General features: G+C 37.6%; 1 protein-coding gene across 1 annotated transcript in view; it reads right to left on the minus strand.

Moving 5' to 3' along the window:
- The window catches only part of LOC103048825 (macrophage mannose receptor 1-like), a 48,943-nt gene that overhangs the window by 20,939 nt on the left and 5,923 nt on the right, over window positions 1-22,081 (minus strand). Inside the window, exons 4-17 of the mRNA XM_025177683.2 lie at window positions 20,362-20,526; window positions 19,819-19,932; window positions 18,185-18,328; window positions 16,778-16,960; window positions 16,256-16,413; window positions 14,952-15,065; window positions 13,717-13,832; window positions 11,341-11,489; window positions 11,055-11,254; window positions 8,654-8,775; window positions 7,150-7,228; window positions 3,274-3,412; window positions 2,492-2,527; window positions 1,416-1,585 (exon numbers count right to left, since the gene is read on the minus strand). Coding sequence (XP_025033451.1) covers window positions 1,416-1,585; window positions 2,492-2,527; window positions 3,274-3,412; window positions 7,150-7,228; window positions 8,654-8,775; window positions 11,055-11,254; window positions 11,341-11,489; window positions 13,717-13,832; window positions 14,952-15,065; window positions 16,256-16,413; window positions 16,778-16,960; window positions 18,185-18,328; window positions 19,819-19,932; window positions 20,362-20,526 — 1,889 coding nt within the window. The remainder of the gene's footprint in view (window positions 1-1,415; window positions 1,586-2,491; window positions 2,528-3,273; window positions 3,413-7,149; window positions 7,229-8,653; window positions 8,776-11,054; window positions 11,255-11,340; window positions 11,490-13,716; window positions 13,833-14,951; window positions 15,066-16,255; window positions 16,414-16,777; window positions 16,961-18,184; window positions 18,329-19,818; window positions 19,933-20,361; window positions 20,527-22,081) is intronic.

Raw genomic sequence — 22,081 nt, forward strand, 5'->3', positions numbered from 1 at the left:
GAAATTCCCGCAAGAAAAAAAAAAAGACATCAAAGCTAAAATGGACTTAATTAAACATAAAACGGGATCAATGGAAAAGGAAGAAATAGCACAAGAAATTAGAAACACTAAACAGAACTATTTTGAGGCTTATAAACTGAGAATCAAAAAGGGTTAATCAATTGATAAATGAAGAGGGACAGACTTGTTCTTGGTAATGAGGGTGAGAAAAAGATTATACAAGATTATAATGGAAAATTGTACTAAGAGAATACTTAAGAAGAAGAAGTAAAACAATATTGAAAGAAACTACTCCAGATGCCTAAAGAAAAAACGAGGGGAATACAACAATGATGGAACTGACAGAAGCTTCAAAAGCAGAATGTTTGAAAGGACATTTATTATTGCTTTCTCTTATCCAATAATATAGAAAAAGGAACAAACAGCTAGATATTTTGGGATATTGAATGAAAAGGGTGAACTTAAAACTATGCAAGCGTTTGAATAAGGTATAAAACTGAGATATATAGTAAAGAATTGTATTTGATTGTAAATGTTTTAAGATATTAGACTAAAATTCATACATGGTTGGACATAGTAACATATAGATTTTAAACTAGAGATATTCTTGTTGAAACATGTAGTGAAGAATGAAGTATGTTTTGATAGTGGTTAGAACTGTAACTTTTAAGAATTGGAAGAATGAAAAAGTACCTATGCAGGAGGAAGTTATTGAAAATTATGGAATGTGCAGAGATGAGTTAAATTGATATTTGAAATTAGAGTAAGAAGATAAGCAATTTTATATGACACGGGATTTGTTTTATTAATGGTTGGATGAGAAAATATAGTAATGTAATGGATTAGGAAATTTTATAATAGAAATTTGATATTAATTACTATATATATATATAATCGATGGATAAAAATGTATTACTAATCCTATAATGAAAGCTAAAATTTCTTGTAATAAATGATTTTATAGACTAGCTACAAATGATTAATAATTGATAATTGAAAAGTATACAAGTATATTTTGAATAGATGATATGAGAATTTATATAAATGAGTGAAGATTATGAAAGGGGCACCAATGATTTGGTAACTGGTTGACACACGGTATAAAATGGAAGATGTTTTTTTTTATGCCTTTGTATGTTCTTGTTTGTTTATGTATGTTTTGTGTTTGTTGTAAAGAATAAAAAATTTAAAAAAAAATTCTTCAGTCTCTGAAAACTTCTTGCTGTCATATAATTTATACACACGCACGCACTCACACATACACACATACATATATGTACACACACATACATGCACACACATATATAGATATACATATGTATATACTGTACATAAACACATATATACACCCACATACATATATGCTTTCTGAAGCCAGTTATTTTGAATACATAATTATTGCATATATTTCTTACATATTTCCACAAAAACACTTTTTCATGTTTACTGTCAATGGTGGTAAGATCACCACCATGTTGTTTGCAGAACTTCCGGGCTTTTTCTGCAGGCAGTGTTGTATTACTGAAATAGTATTCATTGCTTTCAAATCCAATCCAGCCATCTTCAATTGTTTTGTAACTATAGTCTGCAAAAGAAGTAGAAGAAACAACTTATAGGTCTATGCAGTCCCTCTAGATCCATTCCGCAAAACCATGAAGCAAACAGAACCACTTGAAGATTCTGTGCTATACTTTGGGGCAAATCTCTTCCTTCCAAAGTCTTCTGAACAAGAATGTGCATACCCAAAATACACATCCATTGTAATAGTTGGCAAACTGACCTCAACTGAGTGCTAAAAGAGGCTTCTATGCAAATGTTCCAGAATGCCCAGAAGTCTCTTCTGGGTATTATAAATGCTAGCTTGAGTCTGCAAGTCAAAGTAATGTAAAGCAAAGCATTTACTTTAAAAGTGGAGGCCACTTTAATTTGCTGTCAGAAATGGGGAGAGAGAGAAATGGGTTGTTCCTCATAGAACTGCTTAGATCACTTGATTCAATCAAATCACTATCAAATGCAACCACTTCATCAAAGCTTTGTGTATTTGGGAATGTTTTCTAAACTTTTCCAATGATTTCTTATAGATATTCAAAATAATTCAGTGCCCTACTTATTAATAATTGCTCTTTAGTTATAGCCACAGTTCTGTGTATGCTTGGGAAGCCCCTACTGAATGATTGCCTATGAAGAGAAGGTCAATCACATTATGGCACCTTTCTTTCATTTAAGGGAAAACACAATGTCTGTTCTTCTACAGTGTCCAAAACGAGTGTCTGGCTTTCTACAGTGCTCTGAGGAATTGGTTTGCTTACAAACCCAACTGATTTTAAGAATTAAGCACCCATCACATTTTAAGAATGCTTCTTTACATCATACAGCCAGATTTGGCTCAAAACAGCCTTATTCAAATCAGACTAAATGCAATGCACAGCCATAGTTTCTAGTAAAGATTACATATATTATAATATTTTTGACATTAAATTGCCCAACATACCAAACTTGTTGCTTGGTTCTGGATTTAAGTGTGAACCTGCAAAACCAAATATTTTAATTACAAGGAATTCAAGTATAACCTTATCACATTACATTACTCCATATTACAAAAGGCAATCCACAAAAAGAGAAGTGTTATACTAGCTTAATGTATTTCCATTCACAAGCAAATAAAACTATGGAAAACCGTATACCAGTTTTCCCCAAGATCCAGATGGCCCCCACTTTAGTGTTGTTTAGAAGAGCCATGAAGACCTGGCTCTTCACCCAGGCTTTTGGGAAGGGAGAGCAAGACCCCTCACTTCATTGTACTTGCCATCTTTTATCTTTATCTTTTATTGGTTTTATTCCAATTTCTTTGATTGTTGTGAGCTGCCCAGAGTCATTGAGAGTCAGGCAGCATACAAGTTTAATAAATAATATTTATTTATATTTATATTATTTATATATAATAAATAATATTTATTATTATTATTACTATTATTATTATTTCAAAAGAAAAACTGTTGGCATCCGTAATACCTTCAGTATACTAAATTCTTGAGTGTCATGAAGATATTTATATTAGACATTGTACTGTGTTACTTAAGTAGTTATATTTAGGAATTTAAAATCTGCAATGTTAAAAATAAAAGTGAATTGTATTTAAGACTTCCAAATTCCTGTCCCAAAAGAAAGGGAGACCATCATGTGAATGCTAAAACCTAGATTTACAAGTTGTGCAATAAATAAAATCTCTGTCATCTGTACTAATAAACTAGTTGAGAATGAAAAGCATATTACCTCTTGTAATTTGACAAATCCAATTAAATAACTTATGACAAAACACTGCATTCCAGAATCCAGGATGTCTCCATAATATTTTGCATTGTTCATTAGATCCATAAACTGAAGACCAACCAAACGCTGGTTCATAGACTACCTACAGTAAAAATAAAATGTACTTACATATTTACTTTCCAAAACCACGAGTTTTAACATTTGGAAAAAGAAACAAATGTACCATAATTACCTTCTAATGATTTGGGTCTACATGTTTGATGGGCTGTTAGCAAAATTTTACCAATGTGGTTCTGAGTACTGAAATTTGAGGGAGTGAGAGCTGGCATGCACATTTCATATTAGCCTGATCCACTGATCCAACATTTACAGCTTCACATATTTTAATACAAAAGATGGTATAACTCCAAAAGAGGAGCTAGCAATGGTTGTAACTTTTACAAGAGATCTATATGGCTTTACTCTGATGTTGTTCCAGAAGCCCTGGGATAGGATGCTTGTGAAGAATTGTTGGTTATGTTTTGAATTATAGGAAGTATGTTTGTCTGGATACATGGGATTTTTAAAAATTGTTTTCTAATTTTAGTATAAGCTGCCAGGCTCATTCTGGAGTCAGGCAGCCTTTAAATCTAATAAAAAGATGATGGATAGGATAGGATAGGATAGGATAGGATAGGATAGGATAGGATAGGATAGGATAGGATAGGATAGGATAGGATAGGATAGGATCTGTCAGGATTGAGGGGCAAAATGAATGGTGTTATATTTCCAGGTACTGGATACAAAACTTTTGACCAAGAAACTATTTTTATAATAAAAAATATTTTCAGTTTAAATGTGATTACTAAACTTAGTTGTGAATTATTATATACTGTATTTTTTAATATATGTACCTAAGTGTAGTAACATATGCAAACTTCTTAACATAATTTCTAGGGGTTTAAATGGTTAACTAAAGGTTTAAATTAAGCATGCTTTGTTACAGTGCTGGCCTTGCCTTGTCTTTTCCCTCTATCTTATTCTGAAATAAAAAGCTTTGTTTATTTCATGTTCTCTTAAAATGCTACAGCATGCAAAACAGTGACAGAGTTTAACCTGAGGCCTGGCTTTTTCAACCCCTTTCTAACTTCTCCACTCTTTTTCTTCTCTGTCTGTCTGTCTGTCTGTCTACACTTACATGTCATTCTAGTCATAACATACAAAATATACAAGGGGTTTTTAGAACATTTTTAATGTATGTTTGTATTTTAATTATTTACGGATTTTAGCCACTGTTGGAGGTATTGGGGTGTTTGTTCTTTTTTGTTATTGTGAGCTGCCCAGAGTCACCCATTGGGGGAGATGGGTGGCATACAAGTTTAATAATAAAAAAAAAAAAAACCAACTCAGTGGCTTCCATACCCGATTCCATAAAATAAGGTTAAAAATGTAGATAAAAATCAAAGTAACAGACAATTCACAATTCTATGCCAGGGACAATAAACAAATTCAATTGAACAGAACACTACTTTCCAAGGGGGAATACTTCATAACACTTCTGCCCCCAAGACCTGCAGAAAGGCCAGGTTGTAATCACCTTTCTAAAACCAGTAAGGTTCAAGCCATATGGATCTCAGGAGGAATACTATTCCAAAGAAGGGGAGAAGCAATGGAAAAGGCTTGTCTCTGAGGTTACTGAAGGCAGCATTCCCTGGATGAAGAGACCCAAAGGGAGCTTGTTCTACCTGATCTTATCAGACAGGCATAAAGAACCAGAAGAAAGGAGTCCTGAAGATACCCCGGGTTTCAACCATGCAGGCCTTTAAATGTGAATAACCAGCACCTTGCATTGTTCTCAGAGTAGAGATGTTATATGGGTGAATCATGACACACCCATTACTACCCAAGCCGCTGCATTCTGGACCAACTTTAGCTTCTGTGTAGTCTTTAAGGGCACTCCCATGTACAACACATTTCAGTACTCCAAATGAGAGGAGATCAAGATATATATGATTATGAATAGTGTCTCCCATTCTAGGGTATGCGTAGATGGCACACCAGGGGGAGTTGTACAAAAGTCCCTCTTTGTCATAATTGCCACTTGTCCCTCAAGCAACAGCCATGAGCCAAGAAGAATACCTAGATGACAAACTAGTTCAGAAGAGGGGAGTGTGATCCCATTCAGAATTAGAGATGGAATCTCCCTGCAGTCAGCTGGCTTCTTAACCCAAAGCTGCTCTGTCTTGCTGGGATTCAGCCTAAGATTGTTCATCCCCATCCAGAGCCTAGCAGCTTCTAGGCACCAGGACTAGGGCCTCAGTTGCATCACCTGTTCAACCAGGGGTTGAGATGTAAAGTTGTTTATCGCTCACTGATGAAACTTAACCCTGTATCAATGGATCACATGTAGATGCTAAATAAAAGTGGGGGAGGGCATCAGGCCCTGAGAAAGCTCATAATCTAGGGCCTAGAGTTTGACCTCTCTCTACCCCAACTAGAACCACTCCTTCAGAAAGGAATCATGACAACAGAGTGTTCCTCATTCCCAGTACTCAGAGATGGCGCAGAAGGATAGCATGGTTGATGGTAATTGAAAGCCACTGAGAAGTCAAGTAATGCCAACAAGGTTGTAATCCCCCATCGTGATCTTGCCAAAAATCATCTATAAGTATGACTAATGTGGTCTCAGTTCCACCCCCAGACCTAAAGCCAGATTGAAAAGGGTCCAGAATTCATTTCTTCCAGAGCACATTGCACTGTAGCAAAGAGCTACACAAGGAAAATTGGAGATAGATCAGTAATTGTCTAATACTTCTGGGTCAAACTATATTTCTGCAGGGTAGAACATACCACCACTTTCTTCAAGGCATGTGGCACTGGTCCATCACCCAAGACTGCATTCATCACTACGCTAGCCCACATTCTAGTCACCTCTGTCACCTCCTTTTTGTCCTGCGAACTGATTCAGTTTCTTCTGATAGCAGGGAGAAAGAGCTAGTTAAGGGAAATTGGATACTTAGAAAATGTTGCTGCTATTCTTTAACTTGCTCAGTTCACTCCTTCCTCCCCAAACTGGATCCATCTTCCCTGCAGTAGTCCTCTCTTTGGGTCACCACTACTATTATGAGCTTCCATCTACCTCTTGGATCTCTCTGGGTCTCTTTTGCTCTTCAATCGCTTTGGAGGTTTTCAACCTTTTCTCCAGGGGCTCAAATATCATGATGATACTTTGTCAGCAACCATGCCCTCTGGTTCCCCCCCCCCCCACTTCAGATGCTCTGGAATACTATCTTCTTCATGTACAAGAGCATCAGCAGTATCAAGTGGCTCCAATGGGGGTCAACAGCAGTACACACAAACATAAAACATAAACTGCCCAATGTATCCCACCTTATCATCCCCCCCTTGCACCTTCATGAGCATTAGTATACTTGCCATATTGGCCATCCAACTCAAGGTTCCAGGTGCTAGCAGTTACCCAAACATGGTGCTTAGGGAAAGGATCACCCAACTGTTCTTAATTAGCTAGGTGTAATAATTAGCTTAATTTCTCTCACTCCAGAAAAATGGATAAAGGAAAAATTAGCGGGGTGTGGAATGAAAGTTTTCAAGCAGTTTGTCTGCTTCTGTAAGATCAATGAAATCAAACTGTTTTCAACAGCAGCAACTCCAGAGAAACTGTCAAAACAATCTGAATCAGATCAAATATCAACATCATATTATATTAAGGTTTTTAATACTTGGTTAACACTTGGTTTAACATTTAGAATACTGTTATATGCCTGTGAAACTTCACTACAAGAAATATTACTAATACCTATACTCCATTAAATATTAAGAATACCAGCAATTTCAGTTAATAGTTGTGTTATAAAGCATGCATGTTAATCATTTACTTACAGGAGACCCATCACTCCAAGTGAATCCTGTGCTAGGATCCAAAGACCTGAAACCAATCCAGGTTTCTCCTATTCCTGATCTAAAATGTAATAATCAGCAAATATGTTAAATATGTTTTATGCATGTGTCTTGCTTAAATATAGCACTGCAATTTTCTCTCCCTGTTTTCTTTCTCACACACAAACATAAGCATGTCAGCAAGCGAGTAACCCCCAGAAATATCCAGGCTCTTAAATATGGCATACTCCCTTATGGCTGCAATATGATAGCTACTCAAGTGGGAATAAGTTCTGATGACTGCAATGGAATTTATTTAAGTAGTCATGTATAAGATAATATTAAAAGCCTTGTTCCTTTATTGAGATGATGATGATGATGATGATGATAATGACTGAATCTGCATTTCTGATGATTCTTTATTATTTCTGTTGTAACCACTGAGGGAGTTTTGTTTTGTTGTTTGTTTTTTAAATGAGCATCATCATCATGGTCTTTTTCTTCCCCACTCAGTTATTGACATATAGGTAGTCCTCGACTTATGACCATTCGTTCAGCAACTGTTCAAAGTTAGGATGGCACTGAACGAAGGGACTTACGACTGGCATCTGAAGTTATGGCCACTGCAGCACCCCCGTGGCATGCAATCAAAATTCAGGTGCTTGGCAGCCTGCCCACATGCAGGGGCACTTCAACTCCCACCCCATCTTCCCCCCCATCTCTGCCCTTTTGGGTGCCCTGCACAGCAGCATTCCTTGGCAGTGGTGGCAGCAGTGCTGGGGCTGAATTAGAGGCCCCGAGGCCTTCAGCAGTCTCAGCTGGCTGCTACCACCCACAGGCCTCTACTTCAGTCCCAGCACAGCTGGCACTGCTGTTGAGGAGTGCCGCTTCAAGCCCTGTGCCAGGGCCAGCCACCCCAGCGCCACAGTGCAAAGCCCCAGCCACCCCCCTGCCCTGCCGCACCCATGTGACCTTCACCATTTTCTTCCTGCTGCTGACAAGGAGCATCCAGCCTGCCTTATGGAAGGCAGCTGCTGGCTGTGCCAGCCCTTCTGCCCAAGGCCACTTGCACCATTCTCCAAATTATGTGCGTCATTCTCTAAATTCTCCAAATCATGCACACTGTTCTCACAATGCCTTGGAAGACCTCAGAATCTTTCCAAAGGTCTTCCAAAGCAGCACGGGAATGGGGCATACGATTTGGAGAATGGCATGCGTGATTTAGAGAATGGTGCAACTTGGGAATGATTGCATCACTTAGTAATGGAAGTTCCAGTCCCACCTGTGATTGTAAGTCAAGGACTACCTGTAAAATCAAGCACCGGATCTATAATTCTAAGTAGAGTGTCCTGGGAGAAAATTCAACTACATGCAAAGCACTTCAGAATGTACAGAATTACCCTTGTTATATATTCCCTGAAGATAGATTCAGTGCTCTGATAAACCTTTGTCAGAAGTATTTCTGCTTTGAGATTATGTTAAGAAATAAGCAGTTTATTAAACTCACTCTTGGCGTATTACGTCTTCCTCTGCTCTACTATGAATAGAAGCCAGGTCTCCTCCAATTAATTTACAAAAGTCATATGCATCATACCAAGATTTCTTTTCAGCTTTCTTCTCTCTGTAGACCTAAAGGTATATAAATGTATCTTGTTACAAATTAGCTTTAACTCCGTAGTTGTCTGCTTTCCCTCTTGGCTCATATTTAATTATCTTTTCAATTAAGCCTCCAACTTTCATATTTGATTCTTTCACTTTTCACATTTTTCTAACCAATACAACAATTCTTGATGTTACCAAGAAATAGGAGAAAAGGTAAGGTTTTTTGCTGCTGTCATAACTAGTACAAGAACACTTGCTGGCTTTTCTAAGAGACTGTCTATAGATATTTTCCCCCACAGGATGATGATGATGATGATGATGATGATGATGATGATGATGATGATGATGAAGAAGAAGAAGAAGAAGATGATATTTTTATCCTGCCTTTTTAATATATATAACTCAAGGCAGTAACATACCTAATACTCCTATTTTCCCCACAACAACCACCCTGTGAGGTGGGTTGAGCTGAGAGAGAGTGACTGGCCCAAAGTCACCCAGCCGACTTTCATGCCTAACGGAGGCCTAGAGCTCACAGCCTCCTGGTTTCTAGGCCAGCACCTTAACCACTACACCAGTTAGTCCATATGTACTTCAAACATATCTTTGAGTAAAATCTGATTCTTCTTTTAGATGTTACATGAAAACTGGCAGTCATAAATCTCACTGTGAGAACTGTAATTTATACAATTCTCCATTTTGGATACAAAAGTTGATAGGAGGTAATTGGTAATAGGCTCTATTCAAATATAGAGCGACTTTAAGTAGTGGTTTAAGTTAAGGTGTTTGGCTAGAAATAGAGAGACTGTGAGTTATAGGCCTCCCTTAGGCCAGCTGGGAGATTTGGGGTAGTTACTCTCTGTCAGCTCAACGTACCTCACCAGGTTGTTGTGAAGACAACAGAAGGCAGGAGCAATAGGTCTGTATGCCACCTTGAGCTGACCAGAAATAAAGGCAGGATAAAGATTAAATAAAGTTACCATAACTGAAGAAGCAAGAGAACAACACACACACCCCACACCTCTCTGTCCCTGCAACACCTACACACAGCATCTGAAACTTCCCTTAAGTTTTCCTCAGATATTATTTAATTTGTTTAAAGTTGATTATTTTCAATAGCATACCTATCTGTTTTAGGCTCAGGCCAAGCCCCTAAATCAGGTGTCCCCAAACTCTTCAGCTCATTGACCCACAAACATTTATTTCATGAAAACAATTTAATAAATACTACTTTAACTAATAATACTACAAACAACAACAATAATAATAATAATAATGACAACTCAAGGCCACCGTCACTGGCAGCTGACCATCCAACCCTGGGTAATCCTGTCTGGCCACTAGCCACCTCACCTTCAGGACTAGAGAATGGTGTGGAGTTCTACAGAGACCCAAAAAAATTAATTGACCCCAATTGACTTTCCATCATTTATCAACCACCTATTGACCCCAAGATATTTACTGACCTCCTTTGGACAACCAGGCATTTATCGACCCCTTGGATAGTCCCATCGACCCTTGGGAGTCAATACTGATCAGTTTGGGGAACCCTGCCCTTAATCAATTTGTAACTTATAAAAGTCATATGTCTGAATAAATATTCTTCCCCCCAGTGGCCAACTGGCTACCGAATCAGACAATTTCCTCATGACTACTCCTTAGGAGTATTGTGTCAAAGGAATCTAATCTCTTCTTTTATTATAATTCAATTAAAATTCAAGGCAATCACATCAATTCCTGTAGCTCACCTTTAAACTAGTCTAAAAGAGTGACAAATCCAGATAAATAGTTGTGAAAAGTTAAAAAAAAAATATGAAGCAGAAGTGCTTCTTGGATGAAGCAAAGATGACTGCATTGACTGCAAGAAAAATGCCAATTTCTAACCATTCTACTAGGGCCATAACTGTATTAGGTTAATTCAATAATAATAGTCGCCATCTGGTTCGGATTGGTTAGGCCAGGATTTCTTGGGGCACGGTACTTGAGACTTTAGTGTCTCAAGACAATAAATGGGGATTTCAGAGAGAGGGCCAAAAATAAGCTGGCTGTAAAGGAACATGATCCGGTTTTCAGAGTTCTGTATGATGCCTCAGCATTTTTCGTTATTCCAAACATTATATTTCTCTGTCAGAAGAGGATTAATCATGGCTGAAGGGCACCAAGCTCCCTCTGGAGGGGAAGGGAGAAGAGGCGGTGATGCCCCAAGAGCCCCTTCTCCCTTGACCTGCCTCTTGACCTAGCCTATCTCAAAGGGCTGACCCTGTTTGAGCAAGCAAACGCTTTGACTCTGAAACCGGCTGACCCACTTTGAAGCAGACATCCCTCACTGGACTTGCAACCCATCCTTTGGGACACGGGGGTGGGGGCGTTGTTCTCGGGATTGGAGGAGGCGTTATCCCTTCAGCCAATTGCTTGCAGAGGAAGGCGGCCCTCTCCTCGCAGTTCACGACATCCCACAGTCCAGCTGCATTTCCCGTTCTCATGGCAACGCAGCCGGGATTTGGGCCTGGCAGGATGGAAAACAAGAATTTAACACGTCTCCATATATAGGCTAACAGGGTAAAAGCTTTCACGCTCCAACAGACTCCATACCAGGCATTTCTACGTTCCAGTGAGTGAACTGAACGGGGTCTCCATTGGTCCAGTTGAAAGTCCCTGGATTTGCTACATCTGAGAGGCCGATCCAGAAATACGTTTCGGAACGGTGTCCAATTTGGCTAGTCAGGAAGGCTTGCTCATATCTGTGGTAAAAATAATTCAAATTAGGATGGTCTCTCATTTACTAAGTTTTCAGATTCAGCAGATGGTTTATCTTAGGTCCAATTTGCAGCCTTTATCAGGCCAACCCACCTCACAGGGTTGCTGTTGTGGGGAAAATAAGAGGCAGGAATAAGGAATATTAGGTATGTTTGCTGCCTTGAGTTATATGTCTATATATAAAAAGGTAGGATAAAATAATGATGATAATATAATAATAATAATAATAATAATAATAATAATAATAATAATAATAATAATACAATATAAAGACCTGCAAATAGAAGTAGAATGGCTATGGCAAAAGAAAGGAAAGGTAGTACCAATGGTTATAGGCGCCTTAGGTACAATCCCAAATCTTCTGGAGCAACACTTGAACACCATCAGCATTGACAAAATCACTGTCAGTCAATTGCAAAAGGCAGCTTTACTTGGAACAGTTTATATCCTGCGACAATACCTTTAACACCATCAAACAACAACATCTGCCTATCCCAGATCCTTGGGAAGGACTTGATAGGTGGATAAAAATACCAAATCCAGTCTAAACATCTGGCTGACTGTGTGACCAACCCTCCTCCTCCTCCTCCTCCTCCTCCTCCTCTCAGATCTGGAAGTACAGCACCATTTTACAAACTCCTGATCAGAGTTAAGGGGTCTGCTCCATAACATTTGCTAAGGCAACAGGACTGGAGCTGAATCTTTCTGTGGAGTCCTTGGGGTTCTCTGAGCTTGGTTCTTTTCTTGCAAATGTTTCATTACTCGGCTAGGTAACATCTTCAGTGCTAAAATGGGATGAGGTTTGCTCTCTATTTATCTGCTGTGGCCTGCTTTGCCAGTGCTGACTACAGGGTGGTGCTCTCCGGAAGGTCGGATTACTTTAAGGATAAGGGCAGGCCTCCATCTTGCTGAGGCCTCTTAGCAAATACTGTCTGAGGTGACTGTCCCAATCTGGCCAATGATAGGGCCTGCCCAATCTCTGCCATAAATAACAAAGCCACACATGGTAGCTGTCTCGAGACCTAGATTGCAGTTGCACCGCAACATTCTCTAGAGCAGTGTTTCCCAACCTTGGCAGCTTTAAGATGTGCAGACTTCAACTTCCAGAATTCCCCAGCCAGCCAGCTGGGGAATTCTGGGAGTTGAAGTCCACACATCTTAAAACTGCCAAGGTTGGGAAACATTGCTCTATAGCAATGGTCTCCAAACCTTTTTGATCATGCACCCTTATCAGTAGAAAATTAAGCATGTACCGCAATATATCTATGTTTATTTATAAATTATATCTGTGTACTATTTTACTAATATATTGTGTACATTATAAAACATTACCCCAAGTGTATATTATACTTTGTATATTATGTATATTAAGTCTTAGTATAGCTTTATTTTTTATTTTTGAAAAACTAAATATAAATAGACATCCTATATTTTCTTCTTGCACAACAATGGATCAATATGTGGATCCCACTATGGTGTATGCATCCCAAATTGAGCAGAATCCACTGCTCCAGAGGATTCTTCATAGCATACTATTATAGCATAGCTATATGGAACACCTTAAAACAGACTGCTTTAGAGCAGGTGTTGCAGAAAGTGCTACAATCCTCATTCCTACACACTCTGAAGCACCTTTTGGAGATTGAATACCAAACACTGCAGAGCTGAATTAACATTAAAATACATCCTGGAAAACATTTATTTTGAGATAGTCATTAAACACAACAGCAATCAGTAAGCCTATATAAAACTCAAGAAAAAGAACCAAGCTGTAGATGATAGGTCAAATGAACTCATGTAAAATTAGAGTGCAGAATTAGACGTTCAGTAATTCAGAAAAGTGACTAATCTTACAAACAGTTTAGAATCCAGGAATGAAATATGTGAAAATGTTTTCTATACTCAGATAAAATATTTTTAATCTGTCTCACTAGGTCTCACAGCACAGTTTATGTTAAAGGAAATTAATTTAAAAAGCAGATAGATGCAGGAAATCTATTTACTCTTTTCCTTGCTACATAAGGTGAGAAAAAATGAGGAGCACTCTGCAAACAGTTGGTCCAATTATCTTCCAGCTGGCTGGTAAATATCATGATGATGATGATGATGATGATGATGATAGATAGATAGATAGATAGATAGATAGATAGATAGATAGATAGATAGATAGATATTAAAATATTTTGATTTGTTCCTTCCAACATATTTTACCTGTTCTCCACAGTGATCAGAAATCCTTGGTTTGTTTCACATGATGTCTTTGCCTCTGCAAACGTTCCAGGTATCTGTCCAATTAAGTAACAATACAAACCATACCTTTTCCAGCCCTGTTGACATAACATACATACACACAGAACAGTATTAGCCTGGATTTATTTATTTATTTTTCACATTTTTATCTTGCCACAATCCAAAGACTCTCAGATTCACTGAGTTTATCTTGATGAAAGTGTAATTTTTAATTATTTTATGTTTATATTTTAGGTTGTATAATTGTACTCTAGGAATGTCTGTCTCTGCATAGTGATAGTTTGACTATTCTATAATACCTTTTTGAACCCAGAATCTAACAGATGCTGTGAAATAAATTTTGATAGACATAAACTCACAACATTCCACTTCTGTATCATTACTGGAAATAACTAGATACTTTGGAATGGTTTTTAGTAATGAAAATTTAAGTCAGAAATGTTATAAAGAAAATATATACATAATATTTTAGAATAAAAGCGCCATATTATTCTAAATCTAGGATTTGCCAAGCAATTATCTATATGATATCTCAGATCCTAAAAGGTCCACTGAACTTCTTATAAAATTCATGCCCCTGCAAGAGAAGAGAACTCCAGTCAACTCTATGATCAATATTCTTCCAAATAAGTGCAGAATCTGCATAAACTACACAAACTTGAACCACTCCATTTTCTCCACATTCTCAGAACTCTGGTGTTTTCCCTAAATTAAGAGGTTGAGCAGAAATATACAAATCTTTGCAGACTTTTTTTTTAAAATTCCTGAATTCTTATGAATCTCCAGAACATTAGCTAAGTTCAGAAGGATTCAGCTTCAGATTTGCTTAATTTTGTAAAAACATTGCTTCAATTTGGATGTCCCACAAATCTAGCATTATTCAGCTTCAGCTTCAGCCAAATCCAAACACATTCCTATTCATAAAAATTAAAGCAGAATATATCCTTTCTGCTTACCCATTACTTCAGATAGTTTTTCATTTTTGTCATATGGTAAAGGTGAATAACCTAACTTCTTGTAATGTTGCAGAGAAAATCTATCTATCTATGTGGTCACTAAGAGTCAACACCAATCCAATATTGTGGAGGGGGGAATGTTCATCTCAAGGCAAAACCAGCTTTCATATCGCCAAACTTTCCTAAGAGGAGAATTAACTATTATAAAATATCAACAGCTACACAATTCTTTAAACTTACTTTTGGGCATTTTGGATCAGCAACAACATCTGTTTCAGGAAGGAATTCTGAAGGCTCTTTTTTACAAATGTACCCTAGTTCCTCTTCACAGAAATTATCTGCCCAGTATCCATTCTGAGGATGGAAAGGTGAAGAAATATAAACCTCACTGAAAAGGAATCCATTACTTTTATCCCTTCTAATTCTCATGATGTTTTATATAATTTTTGCTTTTATTTTTCTCATGAGCTGGACTGCTGCACAATACTTGTTATATCTGCATTTCTGTAAAATCTGCAGCCATATTAACATCTTGCAAAAAGATATAAGTATTTAAATTAAGTTGTCAATAGCAAACATAGCTTTTAGCCTATGGAAAATTAAATTATTTAAAAATATAATTTACAGACATCCCCTCAAGATCCTAAAGTATAAAATGTAATGGTACTGTTATTTTTTTTTCAACAAATAAATATCCAGTAGTTCATTTGATCAAAATTTAGGATGCCTAAATAAGCTTTTGTTCTTCAGTCAATGTAGATTAAAAGTTTATGCACAGTCTTCTGAAAAGAAATTCAACTGAACACAGGAAAATTTGTTTCTGACTTTACTTGCACAAAATTGGGTAAATATATTAGAATTCAATAGTACATTTTAAAGCAAAGTATTAATTATATAGTGGCAATCCTCCAGATCATCCAGAGTCCGACACAGGATAGTGGCCATTCAATGGATCTGGTGTTTCTGTTGGAGCAGTGGCTATGTGATCTGAAATTGGGGGAGCTCTTGGTGTCTCTTTTCTCATGGTCAGATCACACGCTGATTACCATGGGATTTTCTAGTGCTACTGTCCACTGCAGGGAGGCTGGACCCATTAGATTGGTCCACCCCTGGCAACTAATGGACCCGGATGGGTTCCAGAGGGAGCTGGGGGTTGTTCCTGCTGGTCTGCTGCATGGTCTGTCCAAAGCCTTGGTTGCCACTTGGAATAAGGGGGCTGCTGAGGCTCTGGATCAGATCACACCCATGCGACTTCTCCCCTCTCAGTGGTAGCATAGCAAATGCATCAATTTTAATTTTTAATATGGTAAATATTGATATATATAACCCCTACAAATAAAAGCTTTTTTGGGGTCCTCCATAATTTTTAAAACTAGAAAGGGGTCCTGAGAGAAAAAAGTTTAAGAAACACTGATCTAAAGAACAAATTATGTTATGGAAGAAGAGATTTTATCAAACATATTTGTAGACACAAATTTCACCCAAAAGAGAACTGAAGAGAAAAAAAATATCTCCATCTGACAATTAAAGGTACTTATTGTTACCTCTCCACTCATGACGACACAATCTTCTTGCACGTTGGTTATAAGTGTGGGTTCTCCTTTCTGCCATTTGATGAATCTCACTGTAGTACCATCACTCCATTCAAAATATGAAGGAGTCTTCTGGTCATTTAGTCCTATCCACAGATTATCTGTTGGTTCTAAGAACATAAATCCATCTTATTCATTTGCTCTCAAATTTAATGACAGAAAGTCCAGAAGTTGTATATAATCTTCCAACCCAGAACTCTGTGCTATGTTGGTGTGGATATAGGAGAGTTAGTATGCTACATAATATGTTGGCAAATGTCTATGCTAATCTGTCATGGATGAATACTATGGTTGTAGTATGATTCAAACTATACAGACTCAACAGATTTTTTACAAATATTCTGAGGCCTCTTTTTTTTTTTTTTTCTTGTGATGGCAGCCACAGCAATTATTTCTTTCTTTTCCTGGCACGCATACATACAGAGAATATATATTACAAGTGAAACAGGAAGTAAACCTTCTAAATATACTTACTGTAGCCAAGCTGAGAAAAGACAAAGCTGTATTCCTCAATGTTGTGTATACTTATTAAATGTCCACCATACTTTTGGCAGGAGGCTGATGCATCCTTCCACGTTTTGCGATCTCTATTAAGACGGTAACAATGTTTTGCATATCCAACCCAGCCATCTTGACATTTAATTGGCTTAAGGTCATCTAAAAAGACAATAATTATGTGTAAACCATCAAGAATTGGGGGTGGGGGTGGGGAAATCCTGATCTAGTATTATGAAATAATTAATTCAGTAAATAGAATTTAGTAAAAGCAAATCTGACAATCCATCTTAAGAATAAGGGTAATTTGTCCATTGTCATGAGGCCATTTGCCAGGAGAGTCATCAGGATTTAGTGTAATCAAATCTTATTTTTCAATCTAATTTTTCATGGATCAGGCAGGTTCTAAAGTAGCATCTCTTCATATCCTACACGATTTTATAAGTGTTCTGAAATTATTACTGCTTTTTTTACAGGACGTTTTTTTGTCATAACTATTTTTTACCAGATAGTTGCTTTCCTTCAAAGCTTCCATCTTACTTTATAGAAATTTACAAGGGGTAAACTTTCTTGAAAATAAACTTGGCAGCAAGCGTAAAACCACCCCAGTGAGGGGAAAAATGCATGTATAATTCATAGATAAGGATTTCTCCTACGCACACCTATCTTTAGCTGTGCAAGTCTTCAGGCTTTAACTCATCTAAGCGGTGAGCCACATTTCATATTAGAATTTTCTAAAATAAATGCAATTATTTCCTCAGGGACCAGCAGAACAACGATGAGAATTACCATAGAATTTGACATTCATAACATTCCATGAATCTCTGTCTGAATTTGTAGTATTCTGCCAGGATCTATTTTGTTTTTGCTCATAATTCATTACATTCAATGCTTATCTATTTAAGCATACTCTGGCATCACCTTGCCAGTCTCAGAGTAGCTGACATAAATAAGTAATCAAACAACATTGGAAAGCTATGTTACCGACTATAGAGCTCAAACTTGGTCTGAACCTCATCTGGAAATGTTATAAATTATAATTGAAAATTATAATTTACATCCATTCTGGGCCGTCCCCCCACCCCAGGCTAGAATGGTAGGTGCGTACATGGGACTTCTAGGCTACCTTGCATCTTGCCACTGAGTGGACCACTTTGGCCTAAGCAAAATTGTTTCTGTGTACTGTAATGTGCATTCAGAACCAGAGTGTGTGCATATTCTCCACCTCAGGTAGGTCTATTCTTTCACATTACTCTACAGAGGTTGCTCTGGGACCAAAATCATCACTAGGAAAAGAATGTAAAAATGTTATTTGGGTCATGAGTGCCATACATAACAGTGAAAGAATATTTATACAGTTAACTTAATTTCCAGTTTACAGCTGACCTGAAGGAGCTGCAGAAGCTTGAACTGAAGAGTTTATTCTTTTACAAATGTATCCAGATTTCTTTTCACACATATTATTTATCCATCTGCCATTCTTAGCCTGCATCAATCCACAGTTTTTTCCTGTTTCTGAAGATGGGCTACCTGTAAGAGAAAGTGAGCCAGATTAACTTATCACTGCTTGATGTCCAAGATGACAACATTTTTATCTGAAAACAAATCAGAACTGTTTTTCTTCCTTGTTCTTCAATTGTATTTCAAGAACACACATATCAGCTGTAATAAATATGTATGAGCTTTCCTATATCTGACAGTGGGAAGTCTCCCACTCTGCCCGTGTGCTTTGTGTTTCGGCATGACACTGGATATTCTATCCAATTAGCCATTATGTGATTTTATGAGTTATGGTACCTAATAATGACATATGATAAGTGCCACTTTTCCTATTGTTATAATGCTAACTATTAGGGCAGTGTAGAGCCTCGAAAGGGTGCTTCATTTCAACAAAGTTTCAGTGCAGTTCTTCAGAGCAAGACAGTCAACCAAAATGGCACTCTTCTTCAGTGAACTGGATTGCAGTGGCACTGGATCTTCAGGGACCCCTTTTTACCAGATCAAAGGAGCCAGCCAGGTCAAGTCTGTACCGAGGCAGAACAGTTTTCTGAGTCAAGGCACAACTTCCAACTCAACTGTCATGGCACTTCACTGTGGACTGGAGCCACTTTGCACAGGCCTACTAACCCTACACAAGAGAATTATTGCCACAATTAGCTAAACACAGCTACTGAGGCTCCTTTCAGAGTTTCCTCAGGGGCATCTTCAGGGGGATCAAAAAAGTGAAGATGGCAGTACATTGAGAATAATTTTTTTATATAGTATGCTTGATATAAGAAATGCCAGCACTCTTCTAGAAAAAGTGTTGATTAAATCAAATACATAATATATATTTGTTATATCAGTTATTATATAAGCCTGTTATATCAGCCCGCCCCACTTGGTCTGGCAGAAGGGGCATGTTGCAGACCCCTCCAGTCAAGGAATTTCGACTGGTGGGATCTAGGAAGAGGGCCTTTTCTGCTGTAGCCCACGCTCTGTGGAACAACCTACCTCCCGAGGTGTGATGTGCCTTCTCATGGCCTTCAAGAAAGGTGTAAAATCCTGGCTATGCCAGAAAGCCTGGGGGCCAGATGGGGGCTCGCACCAGTGGAGGTGGCTTGTGGGGTAATTGACTTTGCCCCCCCCCCCACATTGTCTTGAATGTTTTGTATAGGGTTTGTTTTTACAGTTGATTTCTAATGGATTAATTAATTTTAATTATTTATGGGGTATTTTTAATTGTTTATGGGTTTTTGATTTTAATTGTGAGCTGCCCAGAGTCACCTGTTGGGGGAGATGGGCAGCATACAAATTTAACAATTAAATAAATAAATAATATATATTTTAATACATTATATATGTAATCATTACAAGAAGACTACAAAGTATTGTTTCTAAATGCTATCTCAACCTATTTAAAATGAACTATTTTGGGTAGGATAATAAGAGTTTTCAAATATTCTAATCTAAATAACCCTTAAATCTACATTTCTGTTTATGAAATATCAATGGCTGTCTAACTGTACATAATTACTCACCTGGAGCCCAGTTTAAATATCTTAAAGGTTGGTCATTAGTCCACTGCCATCCACTGCCAATATCCGGATTATTAAGACCAATCCAGTAATTGGTTTCGAAAGCATTTGTTAATCCTATTTGAGAAAGAAAATTCATATAATGATCAGTGCTATAGGTCTGAAGCTGAAGAGAAAATAGACACAGTGCAATTAAACCTGAAGTGCAACTATCATCTTTCTTTTGGCCTGAAGCTATACCTTTAATAGTTATATATTAATGACAAATCAATCAAATAAACTTTCCTCTCTGGAATGCAGATTCAGCTGATAAATTTCAGTTTGATAAAGGCACAGGAAACATGTCAGAAAATTCAGTTCTTGGAAGTGGATTTTTCAAAGTGAGATTGTTTGAAAGTGTCAAATATTTTCAGAAGATTAATTCCTCTGGAGGAAAAATGATATTTCTTATATGAAGCTTTCAAAATTGTTTTGTACAGATGAGAAAATATTCATTATCAGGAATGCCTTTAGAAGCCTTTTAAGAAATATTTTGTTACATAATACCTGTTACATATGCTAGTTCATGTAGGTCCATGATACTCAATAATTCTGCATTTTGTTGCTGACAGCTTTTTCTTGCTTCACCCCATGTTAGAGCTGAAAGGGAATTGATCTGGTAGAAATCTCCTGTCCAGTGATTTTTGACCCAGAAAAAGTCATCATGTTCATCTGTAAGCATAATTAAAAGTAGAGTTAGCTCATTAGTAGCAAAACTAAAAGCAGGACTAAGCTATATATAGGTATTGAATAATATTGACACTTACTTTTCTAAATAATAACTAAAACCTATTCAACGTTTATTTACATGAAGACTATTTACTCAAACAGAAATAGGGTAAAATGACTGGTATCACCAATTACCCATTTTTGTCCATGACCTCCACACATTAAATCTCACTTAATCTCACTTTAGGTGGGGGAAAGCCTACATGTGTAATTCACAGCACATACAACTTTACCCGTAGTTGAAGCTATGTTCAAATCAAGGTTCTAGATCCCAAGAAAATCTATGTCTAGCTGTATAAAGTTTAGACATTACCATTTGTACAATTTTGGGGTCAGCTCTGAACCAGACTGATTTTACATCTTCTATTTTGAGGAGATGAATTTATTTATTACTGGGACTGTTCTGCTTTACTGAAACCAGTGCAAAGCTGCTGTTTTTCTTTGAATAACAGTGGATCACAGACCTTATGGCCAGTCTGTTTTCCCACTGGCAGAAATTCTTGTCTCTTTTTAGTCCCTAGGCTCAAGCCAGTTGTTACTGCCTCCTTCCACCCACCATAGCAACATGCCACTCTGCCACCGTATTTAGATACAAGGAATCATATCTGGGAGAGTGCCTTATTGTGAAACTGCGACCTTCACAACTCAGAAGGACTTTAAAAATTCAACAGAAGATTGGCAGCAAGACAACTGGAAAGACCTGGGAGGATTTAAATGTTTTTATTTATATTTTTTTACTGCATTGAATTTCATTGCATAGTTCTAGTTAATAAGAGCTGCCAAAACCTGAACAAGGGTTCTGCAGATTTTGAATGCTTTAAAGAGCTTTAAAACAAAATAGTGAAGTAAAACAATTCCCCATTTTTGAACAGCAACATTGCTACGTAACTTCACTGGATAACAGGGAACTCTGTCCGTTTGTATCTGGAGAGAAGCAAAGTAGGGTGGCCCTGACCATTGCCCAACATCAGCTGGTGCACCAGTTGCAGGACGTTCTCCTTCAGGACTCCCTTGCAATATTGAATCATGTACCTCATGTTTAGACTACTGCAAGATGCAGTATATGGGGCTTATATGGGGCTCCCCTTGAAAATGGGTGGTAGTAATTGGTTGAAAATGCAGGGGTCTTACTACTATTGGATGAAATAGATTTAGTGGTCTTTCAGCTATGCTGAGATTGCTCCACTGGTTTCCAACAGACTTCTGGGCCCAATCTAAGGTGTTGTTTTAACTTTTAAGCCTTACATTGCTTGGCTACAGTTAATTTAGTTTAGAATCTCTCTTAGCAAGAATCTACCCATCCTGTACATTCACCCTGAGAGCTATATGTAGCCAAAAGAATGGGAACCCACAGGTATTCTTTCTTGTTGATAGCTCCTCATTATGGCATACTTTGCCCCCAAGGTAAAGCATGGCCCCACTTTGCTCACATTTTGCAAAACTGTTAAGACCATTCTGTTCCAATGGGGCTTTCGGTACAGAGGCTGCATTTGTGACA

The sequence above is a fragment of the Python bivittatus genome, unplaced genomic scaffold (assembly GCF_059951505.1).
Source record: "Python bivittatus isolate LINGU-HERP-01145 unplaced genomic scaffold, Pbiv_v1 ctg000610_np1212, whole genome shotgun sequence".
NCBI lineage: Eukaryota > Metazoa > Chordata > Lepidosauria > Squamata > Pythonidae > Python > Python bivittatus.